Source organism: Trichosurus vulpecula, chromosome 6 (assembly GCF_011100635.1).
Source record: "Trichosurus vulpecula isolate mTriVul1 chromosome 6, mTriVul1.pri, whole genome shotgun sequence".
NCBI lineage: Eukaryota > Metazoa > Chordata > Mammalia > Diprotodontia > Phalangeridae > Trichosurus > Trichosurus vulpecula.
Window position 1 is genome coordinate 203,139,347 of NC_050578.1, and position 13,755 is coordinate 203,153,101.

At 39.5% G+C, this 13,755-nt stretch overlaps 1 protein-coding gene across 3 annotated transcripts in view; it reads right to left on the bottom strand.

Annotated features, from left to right (window-relative positions):
• Positions 1 to 13,755, bottom strand: part of PPP2R2C (protein phosphatase 2 regulatory subunit Bgamma) — a 393,716-nt gene that overhangs the window by 77,422 nt on the left and 302,539 nt on the right. For all 3 annotated transcript variants that reach the window (XM_036763511.1, XM_036763509.1, XM_036763510.1), the window contains 2 exons: positions 13,232 to 13,344; positions 8,344 to 8,521 (listed from right to left, as the gene is read on the bottom strand). In XM_036763511.1, the coding sequence (XP_036619406.1) occupies positions 8,344 to 8,521; positions 13,232 to 13,344 (291 nt within the window). The remainder of the gene's footprint in view (positions 1 to 8,343; positions 8,522 to 13,231; positions 13,345 to 13,755) is intronic.

The following is a 13,755-nucleotide window of genomic DNA, read 5'->3' on the forward strand; positions in this document are numbered from 1 at the left end:
GATACGAAAGAGTAACTTAAAGCACTATAAGGGAAAGAAACAGGGATACAGTAACAAGTAACAGGGTGGAGTCAAAGGGATGGTTAGATCGCTTGGTTAATCATAGCTTTCTAAACATGTAGCAATACTGATAACTAGTTTTTACGTAGTGTGTTATGGTTTGCAAAGCACTTTACCTATGTTATCTCATTTAAGAAGTAATTACAGCTAGCTCTTTTCGTCCCTTACCTTTCCTCTCGTATTTGTTGGACTCCTAATTCTCCTAGATATTATTTCCAGATGGAGCTCCCAGATGTTCATTCAAACATCTTTCTCAAGCCAAGGAATTTGATTTAGCACAGCTAAATCAAATGAAGTACAAGGACTGAACAATATGTAATTGAATTTGACCAAATTTTCAAAGAATAAATCATTTTTATATAATAGAGACTGTCTCTAAGCTTAGAAAATGACAAGTAAGGTACCTAGTTCTCGTTATGAAGCAAATATATGTTATATTAATCCAAGGTGACAAGCATTTATACATCACCTACCATAAACTAGGCACTGTGCTAGATGCCAGAGATACAAAAAAATAAAAATGAAAGTCCCTGCCCTGGAGTTTACGTTCTAATCATTCTCTCTGGAAAATAACCCCTTTGAGGACAGGAACCACACAGCTTGTTCTCTGTATTACCCACAGTGCTAGCACATGTGCTCTAACTTCTGTTTTATTAAATTGAATCTGTGATCTTGAAGAAGAGAACCCTAATGGCCTGGGACATAGTAGATGCTTAATAAATGTTAGCTGACTACCTTTAGATAGTACCAAAACATCTTTGTGAAGAGGAAAAAGTTAAACCATATAATTTTTGCAACTATAGGAGGCCAAACAACCACATACTTATAAAACTCATTATTTTTGCTGAATGTTTACCCACAGATCCTCGGTAGATCAGCAAATTTGTTTTTGAGCTAAAATGTCTCTAAGGTGGTAATAACGGTAGCAATTTTACAGTAAAGGTTAACAAAACCTTTTCTTTATGACAATCCTGTAAGGCTGGTAGTGTAAATGTTATTACCCTTATTGTAACAACAAATTATTTTCTTTCTGTATCATAAATACACTCTCTTGCTGTCAAAAGAGAAATCTGTGTGATATATTGGGCTTGACTTGTCAAGACATACTATTATTAATTGGCAAAAATCCTTGCATTTATAAGACTCCTGTCGTAGAACATGGAGAGCAGCCCTTGTAACAGCTATAACTAAGAACGTGGTTACTGCTGGCAGTCTTAGGGAATAAGTTTCTGGGGAGAGTCTGCAGGGGAGCAGTGATGATGGAGTTCATGCCATGTGAAGATTGGCTGAAGCAACTGAGGCAAAGAAAAAGCTGAGAAGGGTCACAGAGCTTAGATCATGTATTGAAAGGATATCACGTGAAAGACAGATTTGTTCTGCATAGCCCCAGAGGTCTGAACTAGAAGCAAATGTTGCAAAAGGACAGATTTTGGCTTGACAATGAAGGCTGTTCAAGAATAGAATGGGCTGCCTCAGAAGGTGGTGGGTTCCATCTCATGGAGATATTCTAGCAAAAGCTGGATGACCACTGTATTGCAGAGGGGCTCTGTGGGAGGGGAGGGGCAGTGTTAGAGGGGAACTGGGGGTCCTTCTAGGTAAGAAATTTTGTGATACTGGGAAGGCCTCTATCTAGCTCTATGACAAGAATTGTAAAATATTTTGCCTTTCAGTGCAAGTGTCTCTTCTGCCTAAAGCTAATGATTATTGCATCCTGCAGAGCTAGAATGACCTTGTGTCTATTATTTATCTAGATATACTGGTAAATCATCTGGCTGCTGCTATGTTGTTCAGCCTCTTACTGACCTAGAGAGCTCTAGAAATTGGCTTTTTGATTTCCAGCCAGTACAAAGCATCAATCTACTAATCCCTACTGGTGCATATCCTAATCTAATCCAAACAGAGGATTTGCTTTCTTGGAGAGAGGAGGGGACATGGGTGGAGGGGAGGTGGTGTCAGATCTTTGGTTCACAAAAGTTTTGAAATAATGGTGGTTTCATGGGTTTGTTGATTATTAAAGCTAAGAGGGATTGTTCCTAATTCAACCCACTTATTATATAGATTTTTAAAAACCTTTTTTGTGGACAGTTAGGTGGTACCGTGGATAGACTGTCAGGCCTGGAGTCAGGAAGATCTGAGTTCAAATCCAGCCTTAGAGACTTGTTAGCTGTGTGAGCCTAGGCAAGTCACTTAACCTCTGTTTGCCTCAGTTTCCCCACTGCAAAACAGAGGTAATAATAGGACCTACCTCCCAGGGCTGTTCTGAGGCTCTGATAAAATAATAATTGCAAAGCGCTTAGCACATGGTAAGTGCTATTATTAGGTAATCGGCAGCAGTTCCAGGACTCAGATACTGGTCTCTTGAGATCCAATGCTCTCAGTTTGGTGGTCTTTCCATCATAACCTGATGGTTCTCCTATCTAAGTAAACATCCACTAAAAATAGATCTGCAGAAGAAGACCAGGGGAATCTAGAAGACCAGCACAATGAAAAAACTATTAGTTAATTTGCTACTAATTAATAAGGCATGGAGAAAATATGGTATATTAAAAGGAGCTTTGTTGTTGGATCCAGGAGGTCTGGGTTGAGTCTTGGCTCTGACACCTCTTAGCTAGGTGGCTTTGGGCAAGTCATTTTATTTTCCTCAGCTTTTTGCCTCATTTGCAAAATAGGGACTTCTACCGGATTGTTGGGAGGAAAGTCTTAAAGTGCTCTGGAAATAGGATTTATGATTAGCCAGATTTTTTTTTTTAACTAAGCACATTCTTCCTAAAACTTCTAATAAAAAATGCCTACACTGTAATTCTGTATGCCAACAGCCTAACAAGGTCAGACATTTCCCATCATGCCACAGCTTTGCTGAGTCAGCTCAATTACTGAAGCTGATGATAATCTCCCAGGAGCTTTTCCTGCTATTCTTGTCACTGTCCCCAGCTAAATGGTTGTGCTTTGAAAACCAGAAAGCAGAATGCAAGGCTGAGGTCCACAAAAAGGGATGACAATAATTCTCCACAAAGTCACAGGATCATAGATTTTGAGCATAGAAGCCATCTATGTCCAAATTTCTCATTTTACATATGAGGAAACTGAGGCCCATAAAAGTTAAGTGATTTATCTAAAGTCCCTCCCCTATTAATGGGTAGAACTAGGATATGCATTCCAACTCTCTGCATCAAATCCAGGACCCTTTTCACCATTCCATGCTATTTCTCCAAGTCTTCTTTTGTTGTATCATGATGGTGTTGACCCTGAGTTCTCAAAGGCTATACCAGTAGTGACTCACCTATAAGGGAATGGCTAGAGTGCTGGACTTGGAATCAGGAAGATCTACACTCAAATCCCGCTTCAGATCCTTACTGGCTGTATGACCCTGGGTAACTCACTTAACCTCTGTGCGGCAGTTTCTTCATCTATAAAATGAGGTCTTGGAATCCATGGCCTCTATGGTACCTTCAGTTCTAAATCTATGGCACTCTGATCCTATATTCTCTGGAAGGTTCTCCAATGGCAGAAAAGCTTAAAATGGTCAGGAGAAAGGCTAAGTCTGAGGCAAAATATCAACCTAGCTCCAAGTACAGAGATCAGTTATTGTCAGCTCCCTTCCACTTCTTGATTGACTGGTGGAGTGGTAGAAAAAGAGTCTGGGAACCATTTATAAAATTAACTGTTGCTACGCTAAATGTGTGATCTTTGTCCAAGGACCAATGAATCTATGCTCTGCTGGAAGAACTGAACTATACTGATAGTGACATTCTCATGATAAAACTAGAAGACCAAAAGCAGTTGGAGCTAAGATGGATCATAGGTTCTGAGACAGATAAAGGAATTTTTGTTGTTGTTCAGTCCTGTCCAACTCTTTATAACCCCACTTGGTGATTTGCTTAGCAAAGATACTGGAGTGGTTCGCCATTTCCTTCTCTAGCTCATTTTACAGATGAACAAACTGAGACAAAGAGGGTTAAGTGACTTACCTAGGGTCACATAGCCTGTAAGTGTCTGAAGTCAGATTTGAACTCAGGAAAATGAATCTCCTTGACTCTAGGGCCAGCACTCTATCCACACTGTACCAACTAACTGCCCTAATAGAAGAGTTAGTGATGTTGAATTAATTATGTGCCAAAGGTGGTAAGAAACATTATTTTTATGGGACACTGGATCATTTTCTTTCATAGCATTCACAGGGAACATAAGCAAGTAGATTTCCATGAAGATAATTGCAGTTTATGCATTGGTATCTATTACAGAAGATGAAGGCATAGAAAAATGCTGTGAAGAACTGGAAAAGATGCTCCAGACCAAAGCACTATATATTTTGACACTCAGTCACATCAAAGTGAAGATTGCACAGGATAGGATGATGAAAATTATTTTGAATAATATAGCTCAGGTCTAAGAATCAAAAGTGCTCAAAGACTTTTATCCTACTCCTCCTAAGTCCTACAGATACATGTGTGTGCACACACTGAAAGTTCAGCTGATGTAAAGTCACTGGCATTATGAGGAGAGCAAAAGAGACCACGAACTGCCTCATCCAGCAAGCGCAATCTCTTTGGCAAGAGGAGAGGCATAGCAGCTAAGTCTACAATGCAAATACATTTGGAAAACACTGTAGAGAAGGATGGTGGAAGTTGCCTCCCAAAGCAAAAAAAAAGTCATTAAAATGAACATGAGACTATCAGAAGGTTGACATGAGATCAAAATGACTCTTGGTATTCCGAGAGCTTTCATGCTGAAATTTTCAGGAAGGGAAAGGCACATAAAATGGAACAGATCTTGCAACATTTCTATAATGATTTCTTTTCATCAATGCCTGTGGAACTCTGATACTTGGGTCCTAATACTTTAGCCCCTGGTGTGTTATATCTAAGCAAGTAGAAAGAAAATATGCTTGGGAAGAATTGCCGTACATGATCAATTACACAAAGAAGAAATCAGTGCTGGAGGGGACCGAATGTAAAAAGCATGGATGAATCATTTTGTAAGATAACAAATTTTTTTTTCAAAGTCATGGACTCCACTATTAGTACCAAACAGTTGAGAGAACACCTGACCCATATATCTATTTTCTCATCTGTATCAAATCTTTATGAACTTGTAATAAAAACGAGAAAGAAACCAGGAGGCTCTACCAATGATCTTCTACATATTCATAAGTCATACAATTAAATTAAATTGAAAGGTAAAAATAACACAAGTCTCTCAGGAATGTAGAGGAGCAGTTGGCTTTTGGTTTGAAACCAGCTTCTGACACTTAATAGTTATATGACCTTGAGCAAGTCACTTAATCTCAAATGGGGAAAATATTAGCACCTACCCCACAGAGTTGCTGTGAGGTTAGATAACGTATGTAAAGCTCTGTTTAAAAACCTTAAAGTGCTACATAAATGCTGGTTATGATTATTATTATTAATTATTATTATTAACTCATTTTATCATCTTTTTAAATGGAGTTCATATAGAAACAGTCCAGAGGCAGCTAGTTATAGTTGAATGAAAGAATTAGGCAGGAAGCCTATCCTGTGTCAGCTCAATGGAAGTATCCTTGGCACACTGCCAGTGGCCTACTGGACAATGGAAATGGTATGCATTTCATCCTGCTCCCATAAGATTTTAATCTCTTCTGCTTGGTCTCTTCATTTTGAAAGCTTTTCATTCCATATCGTTTGGAGATTAGGGGTATTTGGTATGACCACTTCGACTTAAAAATGCTGTTCTTAATGTATCATTGTTCTGTTTGGGTGATCATGGGAAATGTTAAAGTCCGTGAAAATTCCCTGATTCCAGTATAGTTTCTTCTTGGTTGAACTCTCTGGGGTATTCTGAGGTCTGTATTTGGCTTATGGAATACAGAGAAATATATGACGAGAGAGGTCCCTCTTCTCAAGAAAGAGGCTGATGTATATTAAAACATCACATCTGGAATCATACAACCTGGATTGAATCTGGGCTTCACTACTTTGTACAATTATTGCTCAGGTAAATAACTTTACCTCTCTGAGCCTCAGTTTCCCTACCTATAAAATTGAGGTCAGGGGAGGTTGGAGTCAATTAATTCTAAATTCTCTTCTAATCCTAACATTCTTACATTCTCAGTTCCTATGGAATCTAAGAAATCATACAGTTCAACCTCGCCCTGAACAAGATTCTTCTCAACAATATTCCCAAGTGGTCATCCAACCTGGAAGTGAAACCTCTAGAGATTAAAAAAAACCTTACAATATTCTAGGCTACTCCTAGAACTCGTGGACAGCTTTTATCATTGGTTAGTTTTTCCTCATGTTGAGCCTAAATCTGCCCCCTGTATGTACTTCAAACACCTGAGCATGATGATATTAAGTCTCCTATTAGGTCTTCTCTTCTCTAGGCAAAAAAATCTCCAATTCCTTCAAATGATCTTCAGATGGTATGGTTCCCTGCCTCCTTATTTAGATGGGTTCTAGTTGACCTTAAGAAAGCCTGTGCCCAGAATTGGGTGTTCTATATTTTTTGTTCTAGCTTTTAAAGTCCCTTCTGACTCTAACATCCCTTTTGGTTCTCATATTCTATGTTCTAAGGTCTTTTCCAGTTCTACCATTTGGAAAATGTTTTGTAAACTTTTTAGAGCTACATAAATGTGAATTATTTTTTTCAGTCATATTCTATGTCTCCAGATGCCTTCGAGCCAGGACATTCTATACTCTATGGTTTTACTTCCAAGAAATAAACCAAGCATTGAGGAAAAATTGCTGCTTGGTAATTGGATGGGCTAGAGAGGAGAAGAAGAACCTTGATACAAAAAAAAATCCTCCATTTGTGCAGCATTAACAACCTAGTAACCAAACAGAGCAATCAGCATTTCCCTTCACACAATGACAGGATCTTGTCAGAAAAGGGCCATAAGACTATATTCTCCTGCTTTTGCAGAGAGCAAACTGTTTTCTTAATGAAGCCTATGAAGGTACTTAAACCCATTTTCCCCTCAGAGCCTTCTCACCCCAGAGACTGCTCCTAGGGAGAATTAGAGGTATTTTGACCTACCTTTTACCTTTTAATGTCAAGAGAAATTCAGTTGAAGTCACCTAAATTCTCAAGAGTATTCTTGAAGCCTTGAGCAACCCATACCCTTTGCTGAATTGCACAGAATTAAACCCTCCAGTTCTGGGAAGGTGGTGGTTTTCATTACTTGAAAAATATACAGAGAATTTTGAGAAATAAATCTGCTTTGCATTCTAAGGCAAATTTGTGTGTGAGGATGTAATGCTTGACAAACTGGAGTATGTTCAGAGGCTAAAAACCAGGCTGATGAGAAGGCTCAAAATCATGTCATAAAAGTTATAGTTGGAAAAGTAGGGCTGTTTAGCCTAGAGAAAAGAAGACTTACTGGAGGAAAATAACTGACTTCGTACACTTGGAGACATTTATGTGGAAAAATAAAAGACATAATAGATCATAATTTTAGGATTAGAAGGGACACCAGAGATCATTAAGGCCAGGGGTTCTTAACCTGGGGTCCATGAAATCATTTAAAAAAATTTTGGTAACAGTACTTCCATATAAGTGATTTCCTTTGTAATGCTATGAATTTTGTTTTCCGCATTTAAAAACACAATTCTCACAAAGTGTCCATATGCCTAAGAGGTCTGTGACACAAAAAAAGTTTAAGGAGTTTTGTTCTAGTTCAACCCATATCTAAGTAATAATTCAATATACAGTGGTCATTAGCAAGAGCTCATACAACATCTCCTTGCAGACTTAGTGTCAGCATTGGGCTCTACATACATACAGTAAGTGCTTCATAAATGTGGTGCTGTATTGTTATAACTGATCCTCATTATGGTATGGTTACTAAGCCCCTCACCATGCCCTCCTCTGAATATGCTCCAGGTTACCAATGTCCCTTCTAAAATTGTATATAAATTTTATATTCTTATATGTGTGCATATTGTCTCCCTCCTTTAGAATGTAAGCTTTTTGAGGGCAAAGACTATTTCACATCTGTTACTATGTCTCCGGTGCTTAGCATAGTGGCTGGCAAAGGGCAGGTGCCAAGAAATACTTACTGATTGATTGACTGATAGATAAAATGCTCTGTCCAGAACTGAGGCATGCAAGAGCTTTGAGAGGGCAAGTATTGCTGAATTGGAAGGAGAATATTGGCCATTGAAATCAGCTAGACTTTAAGCGGGTTAAAAGCAAAACCTCCCTCTGTGAGATAAAATGCTTTTTAGCATCAGGGTCAGTGTCCAACTGGTTTTGAGCCTGAATCATTTCACTCATGCTTGTATAGGCAACCATCACAAAGGATACTGAAGCTCCTATCTGTGATTGCTAAGTGCCAGAGGTTAATTCGGAGGTCATCCGCAGACATGTAAGTCTCACAGTCGCTGTTGACAGAAATGGAGTTGATGTGATAGGTATGACCATTGGCAAAGATTCTCCGGGGGCTGACCTCCACCATCAGATCCATGGGCTTCAGCACAGGCACCTGTCCCAGGGAATAAGCACAGAGAAGTGTCAGAGAGAAGGATGCAGTAGGAGGAACTTTGGGCTTGGAGAAAATGAACTGGGTTTGAATCCTGACTCTGGCTCAGAGCCTCTGTTTTCAGAGGGATGAGGAGGAGGGGTGAGTTATTTCTAAAATTCTTAGATCTTATGTTGCTTTACTGAGTACCAGTGAGGCATCAAGCATGGGGACCAATGCTAGCCCTTGACTAAAATGTTAGCCTTCCCTGATCTCCAAGCTGCATGTTTGTACTTCCGTCCCAGTTACCAAAAAAAAAAAAACCAAAAACAGGTTGGAAACTCAATGTAGGAAGGTACCATCTACATTTTATTCATTTAATTATTCCTTTTATTTGTCTCTATCCCTCGGACCTCTGTTTTCTTTGCTAAAGAATTATTCCAGTGTCTCATGGGGGCATGGAAGCTTTCAAGGGGAAACTTTAGTAGGTCCTAGCAAGATGGAAAGACTTTGAGGATAGGAGCAGCCTAGCTGAACTGGGAATCACCAGAAAGTTAGCCACCAAGTGATGAATTTCTTTGGCTGCAGCACCTGGTAGACAGGTCTCCCCACTTAAAATATGCTCCTAGAGGGTGGGAATATTTTCTTATTATGGTATGAAAATGTGAATAGATAATATAGTAGCTAATAACTTTACTGGGGCAGTGTTTGCCACTTTTGACCTAGGATGTACATGGGGGAAACACATTTTTACAGCTACTCTAAAAGCAGCAAGATGGTTTTCAGCCACATGTGAGACTGATGAAATGCTTCACAGGCATGGAAAAGGGAGAAAGTGTGGTGGCACTGTGGATAGAGCAAAGGAGTTCTCATGCAGAGCCTGGACAAGGCCTTTGTGCATATTAGCCAAGGTTTGAAAACTGCCACCTTCTACCCTTTCTGTCAATGTCTGTGGGGACTTTGAGCCTTCTCTGTGATACCATGAGCACTGAAGTACTGTTTTCCACAAACTCAGAAGCCATCTGCTCCATGATGGTCTTCAAGAGTTTCTGTGGCCAAAATATTTATTTCCTGGTGGCCAGTTTCTTGGAGATGGGCTGGTTAGGTAGAAGACAATATTAGATGGTGTTTCACCAAGCTTATAATTACAACTTTTTTATCACATTCAGTAGGCACAGTGTCTGGTGCATAGTAAATGCTTACTTTACTTATTCATATGTTGTTTGGTCTGTGAGAATCCAAGCTCACTTCCAAATTACAACGAGGTGTTGAAGAAGGACAACAATGGAAAACAACTAGATTTATCATAAAATAAATGCTATTTTTCTATGGCGAGAATTTTGGGGGGCATAAAAGGTATCTTTATTTATAAACAGCCCTATTTAGAAGCTTCCTTTATTATGCCTTGCCAAACACCTCTCCCATCTGTGTACTAGCAAACTGTGCTTTATCTTGGACCTCACCTTCACTTAGAACTAATCCAATTCATAGAAATTGAAATCTGCAATTCCTCTTGTTATTGATAGACATAGGGATTGGCCCAGTGATTTCATTCATATAGGGAGCTCACAAGGAAGGAAACTCTACCAACGCAGGCTAGCCCCTTCTCTAGAATTTTTAGTCTTAGAGTTGCTTGGGGCATTGAGAGGTTAAGTGACTTGCCCTGGGTCATAGAGTCATTGTGGATTAGAGGGGAATCTTGAACCCAAGTTTTCATAGTTTAGAGAACAGCTCTTTAACCACAACTCTAGGCTATCTTCTTGTAAGGGTAATTCCTAAAACAGCTAGCCCTTATTTGGCTTTGATTGTTAACTAAAAAGGTTACAGGGACCTTAAACACTGGCGTGTCTTTCTCTATTCCTGCTTTGCTGAAAGGGAGGGGACATGGGTAGAAGATTCCTACTTCAGAAAGGGAAAGGGAAGACATTATTCAGGAAAGGTTGGCTAAGCTTTCAGGTACTTGCTCTCACAAGAAAGGGCTGATGCCAAATCTCTTTCCCTCTCTAATCATTACACACAAGATAATATTTCTAAAGTACTTAGCACAGTACCTGGCACTGGAAGGTGCTTAATAAATGCTTGCTCCCTTTCCCTTCCCTTGAAGCTCAGACTGTGAAATTGTGAAATAAATGAAGTGTCTGTGGTTATGTAGGAGGACTGTTAGGAGGCAGGGAGCTCTGGAGATTGGGGGTGCCACTCCAACAGCCCCAACCCTATACACGATTATCACCGTGGCATTGCATTGGGCTAGTAGGTGCTAAATGATAAAACTTCCAGCGTCTGGGACACCCATTCATGCTGCCCTCAGACTTTTCAAGCTGGCTTCCTGGCCCTACAAACACCCATCTTCCACTTCCCCCGCTCCTTCACTCCTATCAAATTCACTGTCTCTATCACTATGACCTCCAGTCCTTCTACCCTCCCTTCTCTTGTAGTCCATTCACTAGCCTCCTACTGACTCAGCCTGGACCCCCATCACTCCCCCATGACCTTGTCCTTTTACCAAACCTGCCTAATCCTAACTTAAAATGAGTTATGCAACTGTGCCAATTAGTGTCATTATATATTCATGCCATTCATCCCCAGAGAGGTCTCGGACAGCTACTTTTTACTACCTTTTATTCATTTCCAATGGCCTCACTACCAAATTAACCCCAGGAACTAAGTCCTTTTCAAGGCCTAGTTTTACACTTCCCTTGATCAATATTAGCTGGTTACTTTACTGATACATTTCCACTTGTAGATTTAAAAAATCCATGAAAGGAGAGACAAGTCTAATTCTTTATAGACCTTATAATGCCTAGAACTGGGTCTTCCACCAGGGGTTAGGTGACTGTGATTACTCAACTTGTCAAAGGCTGGATTTGAACCCAGATTTTCTCACTCTATGGCCTGTTTTCTAGCCACTAGGCCATCCTGCTATCATGATCATTTGCATTGGTGTACTAGTTTTGTGGGTTATTTTTTCAGCCAACATGCTTAAACATGGATTTCACTTTTCCAAGGACAATATTGAATACAGTTTTATGTTTATGATCACTCATACTTATCCCATCTTAGCCTAAGAATGTGCATAGTCTTAAGACTCAACACAAAAACTGGGCTCCTAATTAGATTATGATTTCTCCATGGAGGATATAAGTGGCATCTCAATGGCCTGCTAAAGTGCTTCTCCACAAAAGAAGTCTGTCAATAAACAGAGATTTAATCTCTGCTTCTCTACAGGGAACAGAACCGGCTCATTAAATCACTCCTCTAGTCTTATATATCATCAAAGCAGAGCAAGTAGTGTTATTTGAGGCACCTCAGCAAACCTTCTGCCATAAATTTCTCTTTTAACACACCTAAGATTCTATCCCTACTCCTACCTTCAGGTAAAGACAATGACCAGTCCTTTTCACGTAAAAGGACACGTAGTCCGTATTGCCTCAGTAAGAAGCAGCTACTAGAACAATTAGCCTGGCAGGCTCCCAAGGTTATGGAGACTGTGTTTTATGGTCAAGAAGGCAGTGTACTGGAATCTAGCCTAGGCTTCACTAGCTATGCGACTTTACTCATCACTTCCTTTCTCTGGTCCTTGGTTTCCTCATCTATAATATAAAGAAACCAGATGGTTTTTCTAAGTTTCCAAGATCTACGTCTGATGAGCTCTGAATGGAATATAGAGAAGGCAAATTTTAATAGGTATAATGATGGGCAGGGAAGGTCCAGAATAGCATGGGGCTAGCTAGGTAAGAGAATTCAAGCAACCTAAAATCATTAAGTATCTTGGAGATGGGAGGAAATTAAGAGGTCCTGAAGACAGACTTTCCTCCTTTGCAACGCAACCTAAAATAAAGCTGATTTAGTTTAGAGAAAAAGGAGTTCAGCACAGCATCTGGAACCTGGGTTTACGGCCTGGCTCTGGCACTCATTAGTGATGTGACCACAGACAAGTTAGATTTTTGTTCTTTATTTGCTTGGTTTTTTTTAATGGAGACTTTTCTGTTCCTTCAATTGCCTATTTACTGATTTAATTCATAATTTTCTAACCTTTTAAAAAAATTTTGAGTCCCAGTTTTTCCCTCCCTCCTTCCTCTCCCCTCTTCTTGAGAAAGCAAGCAATTTGATGTAGATTATACATGTGCAGTCATGCAAAACATATTTCCATATTAGCCATGTTGGCAAGTTAGTTAATTTCTCTAAACCTTGGGGTATTTTTGGTCTATAAATCAGAAAAAAAATATTTATACTGTCAACCTCACAGGGTTATCATGAGGAAAATTCTTTGGAAACCTTAAAATGTCATGAAATGGGAAAGTCCATTGTTGTCATTATATGAATTGTCAAACAAGATGGAGTCTTGCATCTAACTCAGCACTATTAAGATAAAAAGCAGGGCCACATCTGTAAGTGGGGATGGACCATGAGTACAAGAAAACTGCATTTTAATTAAACAACAAAATGAACAGAAGATTACCAGTTATCAAGCTCCTCTATTGGATTCATACTGCATACTCATTGGATAAATTCTAATTTAACTAATTGTGACCTTGGATACGTTACTTCCCTGTTCTTGGCCTTAGTTGCTTGCTGTGGGTAATGAAGGGTTAAGCGTAGCAGGTAATCTTTACAGTCCTTCAAAGCTCTGAATTTCCTACTACATTCCAAGGTCCCTTTCAGCTCTAGCTTTCTAAGAGAGAAGGATGTGGACATCCCTTCTCTCTCCTGGAGTACTTGGGTCCCATACCTTACCTGTAGTGATGTCACTGTAGACAGGTCTTTGAGTTTTCCTTCTTCATCTTTTAAGTTATATCCCTCAGGCCTCTTATCACGTTCAGTAACCTTCCATAATTTGATAGTTTTATCTGAAAAAAAGTCATTAGCCTCAGCATTTAAATATCCATCTTTCACTTCTATTAGATAATCTTTCAACAATTTACGATCATGGATTTAGAGCTAGAGGGACTACAGAGATCACTGAATCTAATGCGCTCAATTTACAGATGAGGAAACAAGGCCACATGAGGTAAATGACACCCCAGGATTGTACAGGTAACATATTAAGGATTCAAAGCTAGGTCCTCTGACTCGAATTCTGGCATCCTTTCCCCAATACAATGATGGGTGTCACTATTTCTCAGTTGGTTTCATGGATGCCTCCAAGCCAATCATATTATTTATTTCATCTATTAAACAGTATCTTACTTTTCAATACATTAAGGATTTGTGACCTTATTTGCCTGAAGGCTCCCTTTAACAATGAAAATCATGATCCT